This window comes from Chelonia mydas, chromosome 9 (genome assembly GCF_015237465.2).
Source record: "Chelonia mydas isolate rCheMyd1 chromosome 9, rCheMyd1.pri.v2, whole genome shotgun sequence".
Lineage (NCBI taxonomy): Eukaryota > Metazoa > Chordata > Testudines > Cheloniidae > Chelonia > Chelonia mydas.
In genome coordinates this window covers 48301298-48318405 of record NC_057855.1, presented here as the reverse complement: position 1 = coordinate 48318405, position 17108 = coordinate 48301298, and the positions used below count along the sequence as shown (strand labels likewise).

General features: G+C 43.2%; 1 protein-coding gene across 17 annotated transcripts in view; it reads right to left on the bottom strand.

Annotated features, from left to right (window-relative positions):
• ARMC8 (armadillo repeat containing 8) overlaps positions 1 to 17108 on the bottom strand; it is a 179896-nt gene that overhangs the window by 41255 nt on the left and 121533 nt on the right. For 13 of the 17 annotated variants that reach the window (XM_037909429.2, XM_043523054.1, XM_037909430.2 and 10 more), the window contains 3 exons: positions 11461 to 11521; positions 6584 to 6784; positions 4360 to 4455 (listed from right to left, as the gene is read on the bottom strand). In XM_037909429.2, the coding sequence (XP_037765357.1) occupies positions 4360 to 4455; positions 6584 to 6784; positions 11461 to 11521 (358 nt within the window). The remainder of the gene's footprint in view (positions 1 to 4359; positions 4456 to 6583; positions 6785 to 11460; positions 11522 to 17108) is intronic. The other 4 variants (XM_043523056.1, XM_043523058.1, XM_037909432.2 and 1 more) reach the window with 1 other exon arrangement.

Genomic DNA, 17108 nt, shown 5'->3' with positions numbered 1-17108 from the left:
ATGCAAGCCTGGAGTTGGAGGATCCTTAAGTTGGGGTGAAGGGTCCGTTGTCGTTTTGGTGAGGTGAGGAATGGGCCAAAGGTGAGGAATTGGAGAAAATACTGCCAGCTGCATAAGGTATGATACTAAACTGATGCTTAGAGAATGAGGGTTGAGAGATTGAGGAATGGGAGGATGACAGCTTTCACTTTTGCATCCTGGGTCTCTTATGCTGTGAGCCATAACACTGTTGTGATTGGAGGAACTGGGATGGTCGGGATCTGTGAGGTGGTTGTGAGCCGTATTTCCTCGTTGGTCCTGATGTGAGATTCCCAGGGAGTGTAGTGTGGCCCTGGAGTCCTTTAAGTTAAGGCGTGGAAAGATGCATCAGTCTTACCGGTGAAAAGTTTGGGCCCTTTGAACAGGAGATCCTTGAGTGTCATCTGCACTTCCTTGGGCAATCCTGAGAGGTGTAACCAGGATGCCCACCTCATTACTACTGCGGTCGAGACTGAGTGGGCCACTGTGTCTGTGGTGTCCAGTGTGGATTGCAGCACTGTTCTGGCTGCTAACTGGCCCTCTTTGACGATGGCCTGAAATTGTCCCTTTTGTGCCTCTGAGAAGTGGCCAATAAACATGTTGAGTTTCCCTTATTTTATGTAGTCATATTTAGCCATTACGGCTTGGTAATTTGTGACCCTGAATCATAATGTCGCCAAAGAGTATGCCTTCCTCCCAAAGAGGTCTAGCTAATGTATCTCCCTACAAGGAATCAGATGTAATGAGAGTGTCTGTCCATTATTGTGATTGCCTCCTTGCAGGAAAGGCACCTTTTGAAGCCAGGGGAACTGGGTAATTCCCCCCAACAATCCCCCCTACAAAAGGTCCTCTTCCAATCTCTATCATATGGGATTGATCCGGCATGATGTTGCTTTCCTCGTGCATTAACCGCATCTGCTACTATACAGTTACGTTGATGGTGCGTAAAGAGGAAGTCTGCCTCCTTAGGAGGAATGTAATACTTCTTGTCGGCTCTTTTGCACATTGGTGCAGTGGAGGCTGGTATCTACCAGATCATCTTGGCAGGGTCCAGAAGTGCCTTGTTAATTGGGAAGGCAATTCTGGAAGAGGAGGAAGTGTGCAGAATATTCAAGGTCCCTGATGTTGCAATGGTGATCCATGGTGTGATGCCAGGGAGAGATGGTCATCCTGGTCACTGTATGACTCCCTGCTGGAGAAGGGTGGAGCTGACTGGGATGCTGTGGGTAAATGGCCCAGTGGCGCTGTTGATTCCAGTGATCTAGATGTACTTGGTACTGGGGCTCCGGTACCAAGTAGCAGGGACTCTGGTTACTCCGTGACCATAAGATTCCTCAAGAAACATAACTCCTGAAGTACCATTGATATGCTCACTGCTGTCAAGGAGTGCTGGTGCTGACTTGTCAGTATTGATGGTTGTTTATGTAGGAATGCTCTGATGAGGGTTGCTTGATGCACTCAATGCCGAGGGTGTCAATGCTGATCTCTTAGAGGTGGTACAGTCTCTGTCCTCATCCCTGGCAGACAGTGCAGTTGCTTCCAAGCCTATGCACATAAAAATCTTTAGGTGCCATGGCAAAGCTCAGTGGAGGGTTCCTGATGTTTCTGGGTACCGCACTTCAGAGCCATCGGTACCGAGATAACTGAGGATGCCGGGGATCCTCTCTGGCTGGTCAAGGACTAGTTTGAGGGCTTGGAACCTTTTTTCTAGAGGCTTTGAGGGGGGAGTCAGCAGACTTTTTCCATGATCTCACCCATCTGGGGGTTGAAGGCTCTGGGGACAATCTGCATCCTGATGAGGCTTCAGGACCAGGGTCAGTTGGCAGCTTAAGTGCACCCTCCCTGAGGAGAAGTTTCAACTTGAGCTCCAGAGTTCTTAGTTCTTAAGTTCTTCTTAAAGCCCTTGAGGAATTCCACCATGATTTCAACAATTTCCATCCCACCATCAACCTCAGCCTGGTCCAGTCCACACAAGAGATCCACTTCCTGGACACTACAGTGCTAATAAACGATGGTCACATAAACACCAACCTATACCGGAAACCTACTGACCGCTATTCCTACCTACATGCCTCCAGCTTTCACCCTGACCACACCACACGATCCATCATCTACAGCCAAGCTCTGCGATACAACCGCATTTGCTCCAACCCCTCAGACAGAGACAAACACCTACAAGATCTCTATCAAGCATTCTTACAACTACAATACCCACCTGCGGAAGTGAAGAAACAGATTGATAGAGCCAGAAGAGTTCCCAGAAGTCACCTACTACAGGACAGGCCCAACAAAGAAAATAACAGAACGCCACTAGCCGTCACCTTCAGCCCCCTACTAAAACCCCTCCAACGCATTATTAAGGATCTACAACCTATCCTGAAGGATGACCCAACACTCTCACAAATCTTGGGAGACAGGCCAGTCCTTGCCTACAGACAGCCCCCCAACCTGAAGCAAATACTCACCAGCAACCACATACCACACAACAGAACCACTAACCCAGGAACCTATCCTTGCAACAAAGCCCGTTGCCAACTGTGCCCACATATCTATTCAGGGGACACCATCACAGGGCCTAATAACATCAGCGACACTATCAGAGGCTCGTTCACCTGCACATCCACCAATGTTATATATGCCATCATGTGCCAGCAATGCCCCTCTGCCATGTACATTGGTCAAACTGGACAGTCTCTACGTAAAAGAATAAATGGACACAAATCAGATGTCAAGAATTATAACATTCATAAACCAGTCGGAGAACACTTCAATCTCTCTGGTCACGCGATTACAGACATGAAAGTTGCGGTATTACAACAAAAAAACTTCAAAACCAGACTCCAGCGAGAGAGAGTTGAATTGGAATTCATTTGCAAATTGGATACAATTAACTTAGGCTTGAATAGAGACTGGGAGTGGCTAAGTCATTATGCAAAGTAACCTATTTCCCCTTCTTTTTTCCTACCCCCCCCCCCCCCCGACGTTCTTGTTAAATCCTGGATTTGTGCTGGAAATGGCCCAACTTGATTATCATACACATTGTAAGGAGAGTGATCACTTTAGATAAGCTATTACCAGCAGGAGAGTGGGGAAGGGGGAGAGAAAACCTTTTGTAGTGGTAAACACCCATTCTTTCATGCTTTGTGTGTATAAAAAGATCTTCTATACTTTCCACAGAATGCATCCGACGAAGTGAGCTGTAACTCACGAAAGCTTATGCTCAAATAAATTGGTTAGTCTCTAAGGTGCCACAAGTACTCCTTTTCTTTTTGCGAATACAGACTAACACAGCTGTTACTCTGAAACCTGGAGTTCTTACAAGATCTCACCATTAGCAGTTGGCAAAAGGTGCACTTCTGCAGAATGTCTCTCTCTCCAAGGCACCAGATGTAATGAGAGTGTCTGTCCATTATTGTGATTGCCTCCTTGCAGGAAAGGCACCTTTTGAAGCCAGGGAACTGGGCAATCCCCCCCAACAATCCCCCCTACAAAAGGCAGGAAATGGTGAAAGAAAAAGTTTGTTTTTTTTTTAAACTGAAAAATGGAACCTCTAGACTACTAAAAAGAAATGGAAACTCTAAGAATAGCTACCATTTATATTAAACACTATCAATGTAAAGAAGGAAGACACTACTGCTCATTCCATTCGAGGCCAAAGGTGGTCGAGAAGGAACTGAAGGCAGTTTGCCCATTCAGTGCTAGATAGCCTAGAGGCAGACCACAAGGGAGGGAGATTGCATGTGAACACTCCTACCAAATTTCTCCGATTAGAGGTGCAGGGGCACCGATACACCTCAGTGGAGCACCCATAAGGACACTGCTAGAAGAAGAATAAAGGGATATGCTACAATATCAAAACCATTTTTAGAGATTTTTAATTTCCGCTGACCACTTACCATAAACACATCACTTAATTTTTACTAGTACGCAAATATTGTGCATATAAAGCTTTAAGAATATAACTAGGCCATATATTGAAGGACAATATACGAGAGATGTGAATTTCTTTATGGCATTAGAAAGGAGGTGTTTCCATAAATAAGCATTTATAGTATTATATTTTGTCATAGCGTTTGTTGCATCACAGCGTGAAATCAAATTTCTCTGGAACTCATGCAGAAGAACTGCACCATAAGGTTAACATAACACATTATTTGTAAATCCAACATGTTCACACGAGAACAAAAACCAAAGTTGCATTCTATTCATTCTTCACTTATGCTTTTATTCTCTCTGCTTTATCTCAATCAGTGATAATGCACTCCACCATGACTTCCAGGTTGACGTCACTCACTGCATGATGACTGCCAACACCAAAGGATGACCCTCTCCCAGACTCACCTTCTTCCGGATGTCTTCATCATTTGCTCCAAGTGAAGCATACAGCTTGAACGCAGCCTGGCGCAGTTCGTGAGCATGCTTTAAATCATGGTCAAGCTATTGAAAAAAGTAAATCGAAGTCAGATGCTTTATGAGAGATCATTTAAACTTGCACATGGTATTTTCTTAAACGTTATAGGTTAGTGCCTGTTTACTTGAGTTTTGATTGCATTACACACCAAACAGGCAGGATCACCACTGAAACTGTAGATTAACTTTGAGTATGTGTTTATGTCCCATTGAAGTCAATAATTAAAGTTAAGCACACATGTGAGTGGTTTGCTGAATTGTAGCCTATACAGATAAACAGTAATAACCAAGAAACATATGTATGCAACCTCTCAAAATACAGGATGAGATTAGTTACATTTTCCAAAACAAAATGAGTCCCACTCTCTTCCTCCTCTACAAGTCAGACCAAAATGTCCTCCTTTCGCCATGTCCACCCCACAGAAAGAGTTACATGGTCAGATTGGGGGAAAACAACTAGATTTACTAGGATCTAGATATCAAAGGGGTAGCCGTGTTAGTCTGTATCCACAAAAACAATGAGGAGTCCAGTGGTACCTTAAAGACTAACAGATTTATTTGGGCATAAGATTTCATGGGTAAAAAACCCACTTCTTCAGATGCATGGAGTGAAAATTACAGAAACAGGCATAAATATATATTGGCACATGAAGAGAAGGGAGTTACCTTACCTTACAGTCACTTCCTCATCAATTATTGGGAGTGGACCACATCCACCCTGATAGAATTGGCCTTCAACATTGGCTCTCCACTTGTAAGGTAACTCACTCCCTTTTCTTCATGTGCCAATATATATTTATGCCTATTTCTGTAATTTTCACTCCATGCATCTGAAGAAGTGGTTTTTTTTACCCACGAAAGCTTATGCCCAAATAAATCTGTTAGTCTTTAAGGTGCCACAGGATCCAGATTGCAGTCCCATAAAAATGAATGGCATTAAGGGACCAGAACGACTCTTAGAACTTTGGCCGAAAGGCTCCAACAGATGAAGCAATGGTACCTATTTAATTCAACATGAAAAACATTGTCAAGGGAATGTTGAGGTTGCAGGGTAAAGCACTCAAAAGTCAGGAAATGCCAAAGGTAAGGTTGTCTGAATAAGCTTAACTCTGCCCCAGTGCATCCGCATTACAGTACAGTACATTACTTCATGATTATATACAATTTTTAAATAGGACAATCAATTTATTCTGCAGAGCCCTGCCTCATTCCATCTACAACTTACAAGATATTATCCATTTCACAAAATACACTCACCACATGGCTGAGTTAGGCATACATGAGCAATGCCGCTGATCTTTGCTCTGCACATTCATAAAAAGTGTTAAAAACAGTGTCAGACTCAGGTCTGGAATGTTGGTGTTTTGGTTCTCTAGCCAATGTCTAATGCTTCCCAGCCAATTACTGAACCTCTTTTTTTGTCTTGTTTATTCCATTTAAAATTTGGCTAACAATTCGTTGTACTTATGTGGTATTTTTTCGTGTGTGGCTCTCAGAGCATTTTGTAAACATGGGTAAGCAGGAGCAGCCCCATATTATAGGAGTTTGGGAACTAAATCTGCCAACTGTGCTTTCCCGGGCTATTCCAGAACCAAATGGGATTACAGGGCCTTTGTCTTTCTGGAGTACATTCCAAATCAGTGGAAGAAGGGGCGGGGGAAGGCCAAGAATACTTTCCATCCCTGGGATCAACATTCCTTTCTTATGTTCTCCCTTCCCCAGTGAGGGGGGGAGTTAGAGAGAGTAAGCAAGACAGGGAGACTGAGTCTGCAACTCCATGCTCCCATTGCAAAGGAGGCTAAAGAACGGTCTAGAAGGTGGTGTAGTAGGTGCTTTGCAGAGTGCTTGGTTAACAGGCCTTTGCCTGCTCACTGCTCCTACAGTGTTATCTGCCTGGAATGTTCCTCCTCAGTGTGGGAGGAGGGAGAGTCATACAACAAAAGAAAGGTCTTGTGCCTAAAGAGCCAAAAACATTGAGGGCCTGATCCAACTCCCACTGATTTCAAGAGGTGTAGGATCAGGTATTAATACAGCAGTGCAACAATTGAAAGACCATTTTAATTAAAGTTCTGAGTACTTAAGACACACATTTGCAGTTTTAAAATCTCTTTCATGTACTCTTAGAAGTTCTGAACTGACAGAGAAAAACACATACCCTTTTGATATCAGTGATTGCACTGACTGAGCTGGGATACTTGAAGTAGTCAGAAAGCATTGCAATAAGATGGTCTGTAATACTGGCAATTCTCTGGAGCTCAACATCTGTTTCAATTAGATAGGCAAGTGTTTCGGCTCCTTCTACTCGTTCCTCCAGCAATCTCTCCTTACTACACATCCGAACCAAACTTGGCAGTGTCTGGAGGGTACAGATTTCAACTTTAGTTTCAGAGAAGATAACTTGTAAGTCTTTATAGATTCCATTTCAGTTTGATGTCGAGAGCAACTTTCCTCACCAAAGTCTCTTAAAGAAAAAAGGTTCAAATGGTTGTGGGAATATACACACAAATTAAGTTCAACTTATTTAATTATAGGCTCTTCTTAGCAGTCATCACTGCGCTATAGGGTTCTCTCCTGCCATCTTTTTTGGTCATAATACTCCTTGCAAACGTCATGTCCAGAAAGGACCCACAACCAAAATGTTCTGTATGGAAGTTCATATGTCCACTTAATAGTCTTTACTTGCAAAGCTGTGCTATAGAAAAGAACCCTGTGATTTGTCCTCAGAACTCACCAGCACTGCTATGCAAGAGGCTTCTAGGTACCAAGGTAAAAATGAGCACATCAAGTATCCCATTTTGATTCTAAACATTCCCAATTCAGTATTGGCACAAGAAGCAGCTTCTGGCAGTAGAAATAGAGTGATTCCGAAACAAAAAAAACTAACAAGAACATGTTGCAACGATTTATGTCTCATATTCATGGTGTAAATAAAAAAAGCTGAGTTCCTTAGCATAACAGGAGTGCTAAAAAAATATTGCCTTCATGTAGTCCAACTCTTGGAATCTGCATATCAAGCTGTGAGACCTGAGAATGGCTGAAAGCAGAAAGCCTCAAGAGAGGTCCATGGGCTATCCCTCATGGAGATGAGCAGTGAGACAAAGATTAAAAAGAGGCATGTGGCCTCTCCTCATTCATTTAATGTCCCCTGGACTGGAAAAACAGAGGGCCTGATGCAACAGGAAAGGAGTGTGAGGGAATATAGGTCTGTGGAGACCATATATTATTAGGACTCCAATTACTAGTAAGTAATCTAGTTTTCCACTAATGACATTGCCACCAAAGAGTTATTGGGGATCAGACATGCAGCAATCCGCGACAGTAGAGGGATTGTGGGAAGAGGGGTTGGGGGTGCAGGAGAGTGCTCTGGGCTGGGACTGAGGGCAGGAGGGGGATCAGGGCTGGGGCAGGGGGTTGGGGTGTGGGAGGGGTCAGGGGTCAGGGGTGCATGCTCCGGGCGGTGCTTACCTCAAGCAACTCCCAGAAGCAGTGGCATGTCCCGCTCCTAGGCTGGCCAGACAGCTCTGCGTGCTGCCCCCTCTTCAGGAGCTGCCACTGCAGCTCCCATTGGCCTCAGTTCCTGGCCAATGGGAGCTGTGGGGGCAGTGTGTGGAGCCCCCTGGCTGCCCCTACGCATAGGATCCGGAGAGGGACATGTCACTGCTTCCAGGAGCCACATGGAGCAGGGCAAGCCTCGGACCCCGCTCCCCGGCTGGAGCGCCAGAGCAGGGCAAGCCCTGGATCTTGCTCCCTGGCGGGAGCTCGAGGGCCGGATGTGGCCTCTGGGCCATAGTTTGCCCACCCCTGTTTTAGCCTCTCTGGAAATTATCCAGGAGTACTTAAAAGGAAGAGGTAGGTTGTTGCTGGGGGCATGGATCCAGCCACAATGAGGGAAATCAGCTCCCAGAGAAGTGAGATTTCTAAGACGTGTGAGTTTGTTTAAAGTTTCTTTACGGCTTTTCCACATCTCAATCCTGAAGAAAGAGTGTTTGCTTAAAGCTTACATGGGATTTTCTACCTCACTTTCTTGAGGAAGGAAGAGACTAGAGACTGAGGTCTGTTTCTGCCCTGGGAAGAGGGTTTCTCTGGATTTATGGTTTCTCTTTCCTGAAGAACAGAAGGAAACCGAGACCTTCATTTTTAAGGATTGTTTTTTAAACAAGTGATTTCAGACTTTGGTGTGCTTTGATCCTGGAAAAAAGGAACCTTGGGTCTGGAGAATATTAGCTCAGTAACCCCCCTCTCCAAGTCCTTAACTGCCCTGCGGTAAAATGGGGTTAGTAACAGCATTTTGTACTTTGATAAAAGGATTTCGCCACATGTTCCATTCATTTTAATTTACATGAAAAAGGATGGGGAAGAGGTTGGATTCTGGCATGAATTCAAAACTGGAGGCTACAGCTTTTTTCAGTTTTCTATAGAACTGAAGTGATCGGTTTTTATTCCTTGAAATTGGACAGTCCCAAGGAAGTGGAAAAGGGTAGGAGTAGAATTGAGGACTAGTTATAGAGGTCCCGTGTAAACCTTTAAACTGCCACTGAGTCACAGCAGTTACAGATACGTTTGAAGTAGAGGGAGGTGACCTCTGATTATTAGGGAAAGATTTGCACAGACCGATTGGATCTCCCTTTCTGGTGAGACTAAAAACAGGATGAGAAAGCAGGCTGTTGGAACTCAGACCTGCTTTGGAATTCAAAGGCCTAATATTTCCTATGGCTCTGAAAACCCAGTAGACTTGGTCATGAACCTGATACCTTGGAAAGTGGAAAAGTTTAATCTGTTGTGCTAATTGACAAAATCAGGACTCACAAAGACATGACGATTTTACAGCTGTACTTCCTGAGGTAATCTTCATGAGACAGGACTAAGAACTGAGACACCTTGTCAGAGCTACAAAATAATCTCCAAGCACCATCCTGCCTCTTCTGGTCAGTGAACAAAATCTGACAGATTTCAGAGTAACAGCTGTGTTAGTCTGTATTCGCAAAAAGAAAAGGAGTACTTGTGGCACCTTAGAGACTAACCAATTTATTTGAGCATAAGCTTTCGTGAGCTACAGCTCACTTCATCGGATGCATACTGTGGCAAGTGTAGAAGATCTTTTTGGTTAGCTGGACCAAACCCCTCCAGCAGATTCGCAAAGTACCTTAGCTCAAAGAAGGTCAAATAGTTTGTGGTTGGAATTTACCCTGAACTGAGATAAAAGGGATACTACAAGCCTGAGTCATGCAGGTTACCAACTCCTGGAGAAAAGGAGGAAGAGATGAGAAGATTAATTTGAACAAATGGGTGAAGAGGACAGGGATCTACAATGCTGCTCCCCGCCCCCTCCTCCGGCTCACAGCATTTAGGCGAGGGACTAACTCAGGCATCATATGCCTTTCCATTTTCTGAACAACTCTTGCTCTTAGGATTTCATATGCCTCAAGGACAGATCTGAACAAAGAGATTGCTGAAAGCCCCTCTGGTACAGATTGATGCTTTGAGGAGACATCAGCACTGGAGCACAATTAAGTGAGACAGAGAAGACAAGTACTTCTTTGCTTTAGTCCTCACAGTGCTGTAAGTACAGCTGTCAGTTGTATCGTGGATTCCTGGTACTCTGAGGCTTGTGGAGAACAATTAGTTGTCCCCTCATGGGAGGGGATGGACCCTAGGATCGCACATACAAGCCCCTCAGGGCCAAGGACAACCACCTCTTCTATGAAAAGACTTCAAATCTGAGACCTGAAGTGTTTGGGAGAGGATAATGTTTTGCTGCTGACAACTCTGATGAGAGTTGGTTCTACTCTTTGGCTGCTAAGGCCTTATCCACAGCAGGAGTTTCCTCCCACTCCCAGCTAGGGGCAAGAAGATCATACATGTCAAAGAGATACTGTGAACGCTGCTCGACCACACATCCGATGAAGTGAGCTGTAGCTCACGAAAGCTTATGCTCATATAAATTTGTTAGTCTCTAAGGTGCCACAAGTACTCCTTTTCTTTTTACATCTAGATTGTGTATTTCTTAAACCTGAACTGTCTCTCATCATCTGGGATGATGGATACAGAAGTCTCACTGGACCGACAGCTCTTAAACCTACCAAATTCTACTACTATTCAAACAATTAACAGACTGAACAAGGGAATGCACAGGTTCTTTGACTGCATTGTCTAGCATACAATGAAGAAGTGAGAAATACTTAAGACGGCACATTCTTCGTATCCCTCAGCTCTAGAATGTTCAGATCTCTAGTTGATACATGAACGTTCTAGTTGTCAGTGCTAGCCATGGTTCTATAACTAACCAGAAAGTTGTGTATTTCCTATAGGGGTGCTCTAAAATGGCAATTTCCTGACAGAAGGCTGGATATACAAATCATACCTAACACACCATGATAACAGTCTCAAAGATTTCACTTGCCCGCCACCATATACGGAATGATGAACACAAAAATGTCCACACAGATCCTTAAGAAAAATATTTTATGAAACTATAATTAGCAGAGATGCTTTTTCAGATTAAAAAATTTAAACTGAAGGAAGCACAGAGTACCATCTGTTGAATACTGTCTCTTAAAACAATCAATCACGAATGATAGATTTTCACTTGCATTCAGACGGCAGCCTGATGAAGTAGTTTTGCATGTTCTTTCCAAATGATTGTCCAATACTGCAGTGCAACTTTTAAAGTTTCTGCAACTTGACAAATATAAAATGGATTTTGTATCAAACTTTTTTTCCTGGATTCAGACTTACTGTAACTAGCTTAATAAACAGAATTAAAATGTCATCACTATTAAATATTTATAATGAATGTATTGATACATAAGGAGATTTTCAAAGGCATAAATGGGAGCTAAGCATCTAATTTTTAAAGAGACCTGGACAACTAACTGCACTTTTACCTTTGAAACCCTCCCCCATAGAATCAACAGTGCTTTTGTAACACTTTATTACAGATGTACACAAATAAGACAGTGACAAACACATAGTGTGATAAAACTCTGGTTTAACTGCTGCTTAAATGTCAAACAAATTATGTAACCAGCTTACCTTTAAAACAATGCAGTTATCATCTGTCTGGATTCCTCCTGCCCTGCACATGTAAGTAAGGCTGTAACAAGACAGCAGAATATAAACTCACTTACTTCCAGCTTTTATAAACATTAAAAAGTTATTGTAAAAAGAATGGCTGTGCTAACGGAATGACTACTTGACTTTGTTATAACACCCATTCTAACACATGAAGTTTTACTGGGCTCGGACACCATTCCATACACCATTTCAGACAGTTAAATACTTGAATAATACATTTTATTTTTCTACATGCAGCTTTAAAGACTTAGCTGTCAAACCCTGAAATGACTAGCAATGGTAAGATCGGTTAGGTTTTGCTCTTGCTAACACCACCATAAGTTTGGAATAATTTTATCAAAATCAGTGAGAACAGAATTGGGACCTATGTTTAAAAGAACAAAGTATAAAATGCACCAGAGAACCAGGTTATTGCCCTGATTCAGGAAAGTATCCCTATTAGGCCACGACTTAAGCATGTGCTTAAATCCCATTGAAGTAAACAGGACTTAAATCCATTCCTATTCATGATAGCATGTAAGCATGTGCTAATTGCTTTCCTGACTTGGGTTACATGTGCATAAAATGGCAGAGTACATGGAGCCTTACATTTTGGATTTCCTAACTTTTGAATTTAAACTTTCAGCCCTAACACTGTAGTGAAGTAGCATTTTGTAGTTAATCTTCTTTAAAATAAAAAAAGCTGCGAGCAAATTAACTTGTGTTCTCACAATCAGCTGAGCATCATGGTGCCTGAAGAAAGCGTGCCCTCCTTCCAGATACCAGGGTGGTTACTAAACACCGTATGTTCTTTGAAAAGTACTCCCTGAGACTGTGGCATTGGGAAAGGGGTACAGGAAAGACCGGTAGCCGGGTTAAGGACACACTGGCTAGATGGAGGGTGACAAGAAAGGTATCATGGAATTGTGGGTTGAGGGAAATTGGGTGAGGTTATTACAGGCTTGTTGGAGAAGAATCAGAGGTACTCAAAGGCAATAGGTAATTTCTCAGGGTGTATCGTATTGCAGGGAAAGTGGGATCTGAAAGACACTCCAAGATATTTTCCTAGGTGGAATGGAGGTCATCTCAGGCTTCTTGGAGGATCCCCTGGTGTCTCAAAAGAAAGGTGCAATGGGAGCTACTATGTCTTCTATATTTCTAATGATGCTGGAGGGGTCTCTCAGGAAATGTCAGGTTCCTGCTTGGTCCAGCTATCCATTTAAATTTAAAAAATCATGTATAAGTTTAAGAAATTTGCCAAAATTAGAACAAAAATAAATGATTTACATGTCAAAATTAAAGTTAAAAAGGGAGAAAACCCTCAGTCTATTGAAGTCTGTGTTAACTACTCAGCAGTAAGTAGTGATGGCGGTTAGGAAGTCATAGATATCCAAGTACTTACTGTCATGGTATCTGGCACCACTTACATGTACATAATTAAAAACAAGTACTTCTACAAAGGTAATAGATTTGATCTTGCCCTAAGCCACCCATCAACAAATGATACACTCAGCTAAAAACCTGCAATAAAGAAAAGGCTAAGTTAAAGAGGTCATGTTACAACTCTCCCTTAAAAACAAGCAGATGGGATCTTGCAATCAGCAGAGGTGAGGCCCACAGCAGGGATATTTCACTGAGATTGACATTACCAACCTCACAAAACCAACCGGATTTGTTTTTTGTTGTTTGAATGCATTTGTAATTTCTGTGATTGGTTAGAAGGAGATAGCCTGTCTCTCAAATAGCTGCGTCTTCGGCCCAGCTAGGACTCATCTACACAAGGAAGTTGCACTGTTTTAACGTAAATCAGTTTTAGTTAAATTAATGTAAACTCCTATATGGACATATTTATTTTGGTTTAAGAGAGGCTTATTTCAGTTTAGCTTAAAGCAATTCCTAATCCATTTAGGACTTGTCTGCATGGAGAGCTGCAACATTTTAACTTAGTGTGATTTTTTAAACATCTAGTTAAACTAGTTCAATACTGTACAGACATACTTAACAGTATTTCACTTTAAACTAGCCTCACTATGCTTTAGTGCAAGAAAGGCAGTCAGTCTGAGTAACCAAAGGTACAGAAAGATTTTTCGAAGGGTAAACCTATGGAAGTTACATTATCATAGAATCGTAGGATTAGAAGGGACCTCGAGAGGTCATTTAGTCCAGTCCCCTGCACTCATGGGAGGACTACGTATTATAAAAATTGCAGACTGCTAACAGGCATGGGGTAGTCAGTCAGTCAGTGCTGCTACCTGGGAAACCAGTAACCATTTTAGATCCAGAAAAACCCTGGTATCATTTGTATTACAGCAGAGCCCAGAAGTTCCAGTCTGGCCCCCATTGTGCTGGACTTGTAGAAATATACTGAAAACCACTATGACAACAGGCAGTTGTACATGTTAAGCTGAGAATACAGACAAAGCTCCTGACATTTTCTTAAGATGCTTCCTTGAGTCTGGTAGCATAACTCTGACCCGCCAAGCAAGAGCCTAAGGCAACCAGCCCACTTTCGTCCAGGTCCTGATCATAGCCAGGTAATTGGAAAGCAAGAAAAGGGCCAATCCAGATTTGATGAAAAAGATGCAGATGTATCATTTTTACATGGAGAAAATTGCAAGCCATAACAGCTCACTATCTCCTCTTATCTCATAAAAGCAATGAACAGAAGGGGAAGTTAGAAAGGACTCCTGTGTGATTCTCCATGCAAGATCCTTCTGAAGGCTATGTCTACTATTGGAACCAGGGGTAGGATTCCCAGAATGCGCAGACACACTCATGCTAGCTCTCTTCAAGCTGGCGTGCTATACATAGCAGCGTAACCAGGGTAGCACAGGCAGTGACAGCACAAGCTAGCCGCCCCAAGTACAAACCCACATGGGTACATGTTCAGGGACGCTTCCCCATGCTGCCACTTGCCACTGCCCATGCTACCCCACTATATTTAGCTTGCTAGTTCCATGGAGAACTAGTGTGGGCATGTCTACACGAACTGGGAATCTCTCCCCCAGCTCCAAGCCAAGAGGTAGCCTAAGAGAAATTGCCCACTGCACTCTCAACCGACCAACCATACTGGGGGCAGCTGATAAATCTAACATCATCAGCATGGACCCTTGGTCTCTGACCCTTGCCTAAAGGAGGTCAACCAATGAGATTTGCATAGGCTTTTTTGCCTTGCACAGGCATAAAATGGTCGGGTAGGGACCCAGGAAGTGGAGGACTCCAAATGCTATGGGAGATGAATCAACACTACCTTCTCAATGGTTTTCCCCCAATATGGGAGGTTACAGACAACGTAATTTGTGAAGTTGTTAACAACTTTTAAAGCCAAATGACAGCATATATAAGGATTGACAGCTAAAAACCATTAACAGTAACCAGTAATGGATGCAGATGCTCCACACAGACTTTCACCAGTTGTGCGACCACAGGTCCCTCTTCTAGACAGTTAAACACATTTCACCCAGTGCACTGAGAACTCCCACTTGCAAAACTATGTGGAACTCCATCTGGAAAGATGGAAAGCCTGTCCACTTTTGCTCTGACACTCAATCCAAAGAATCAGACAGACTATCTTGGATCGAAAAATCCACCAAACACTACGAGCTCGAGGATTAAACCCACAAGCTCAAAGGGGTTGGGGGTCCCCACCAGCAAGGTCCAGAGATAGCATTTGGTGATAAGCCCAGCCCCCTCTGCTGGCAAGTGGGAGGTGGTACAGGAATTTCTTATGGGGTGCTGTGCCTGGGTCCTGTTTGTGGGGAATAGCTAGTGAGTGTTTGAAAAATGTGAAGCTCCATATCCCTTAGCTATGAGAAAGAAGAAGTTACTTGCTGGCTCCTCTCTCCCTTCCTGAGCCTTCTGGCTGCTGTAAGGGCAGAGGATATTTGCTACTCTACCCCTCCCCCTAGATCCCACTGACTGCTGAGTGGGCTGTGCCAGCTACTCTACCCTAGCCCCATACACCCTAGACTCCTGCAAGGATAGTTGGCAGTAGGATTACTCCCCTCTATTAACCCTGCATGGTTTTAATTCCTCTTCCCACAAACATCATCAGGACCACTCCTGCTGTTGCTCCTATCTTTCCCACATTGCAGCAACATCCAACAGTCAGTGGCACAAAAGCTGTTGAACAGCAACAGTGAAACTGCCCGCAGTCATTTTAAGTGTCCATATGTTGTTGCTTTTTACCTCTACAGTAGAAGGAACAGCAGCAGGGATACTGGAGGTGCCTGTAGCACTGTCTATACTAGGGAAGTTTTGCAGAAGTTTCCCACCATTATCATCACTGGTTCACATCCACCGTATTAGCAAAGTTGGGAGCCTCAGCACAAACCAGCTTCTGGATGTCATTGGTGTTTTAAGCACTTTGTCATCTAATGTGCTCAGAGCCAGTTTAAGCAACATTGGCATCAGCAGGCGTCCGGTTAACACTTAGGCTATCACTGTTGACAACACTACTGAACTGGTGTTAAACGGTGATGCAATACATTTGCAATATTTACTTAGTATAGATAATACCTGTGTAGAATGGTTTTCATTCAGTTCACACTGGGAAAAATGTCTGTAAAACTGAGAACATAAGGACTACAAACTTTAAAAAAGTGCTTAGAACTTGAATATACCACACAGGCCACAAGTACATTATCTGAGCTGGATCCAGCACCTGGGAGAGGGTTTTACCATAAAATTGAGCAAGCTACATGCTGCTGCTAAGAGCCTTCTGGTGTCACATATCAGTGCCTTTTTGGCTGCCTGTGTCCCCCATACCTTCCTCAAGAGCTTTTGTATCTAGAATATATATTTTAGGCTGAACTGGTTTCCTTATAGAAAGCTTTTGTCTTTATGGGCCTGTCTACACTACAGATTGTTTACTGAATATGAATCCAGGTTCCATTGCAGAGTTTGCTCCTGGTTACACACAATATGGTTTAAACATGGCCCCTATACCATGACAGACTGCAACTAAATTGTCACTCTTCCTTTGCTGCATACATAGAAATTCCCTGACAGTGTTACCACACAAACCAGTCCTATTACTTTCCAGGTTCACCTGGAGAACATCCCAAGGTGCATTGCACCATCTGCTACAGAAAGCACTAAGTATTCTCAGCACTCTATTCTCTGTACACCAGCAATGCTTACTACATAACTAGGAAGTTGTGGACCAGATCAAAATGACCAATACTTAAGGTTGCTAGCTATACCAAAACAACCCACTATCCCCAGTCTGTTGGATCGCTGACCTCTTTTACCAGCTAGCTACCCCAAAATCAAGAATGTTCAAGTGCACACCTAGTCTTAATGCTAAACTGAAAGACCTTGCTAGTGATCTAGATTAAAAGCACCCTGGTTAATCTCAGCTCATCTAAACTAAATCAGTAGGTGTATCAGCAGAGAGTTGAGATTCACCAAATCTGAGAATCCTATGCGGTAAGAAAATCAAGGCAAGAAAAGTCCAGTATCATTGAACACAAGATGATAGCTGGGAAATCCAGCACAGGATGAACCATCTGCTCAGTCATAATGAGTTAGATGGCATTAGAGGCACCAGAATGATATTTAGCCCATGCTACATAGTCAAGAGCTGTGTGTTGAAACAGCAGATGACGACAGGGTGCCAAGGAGAA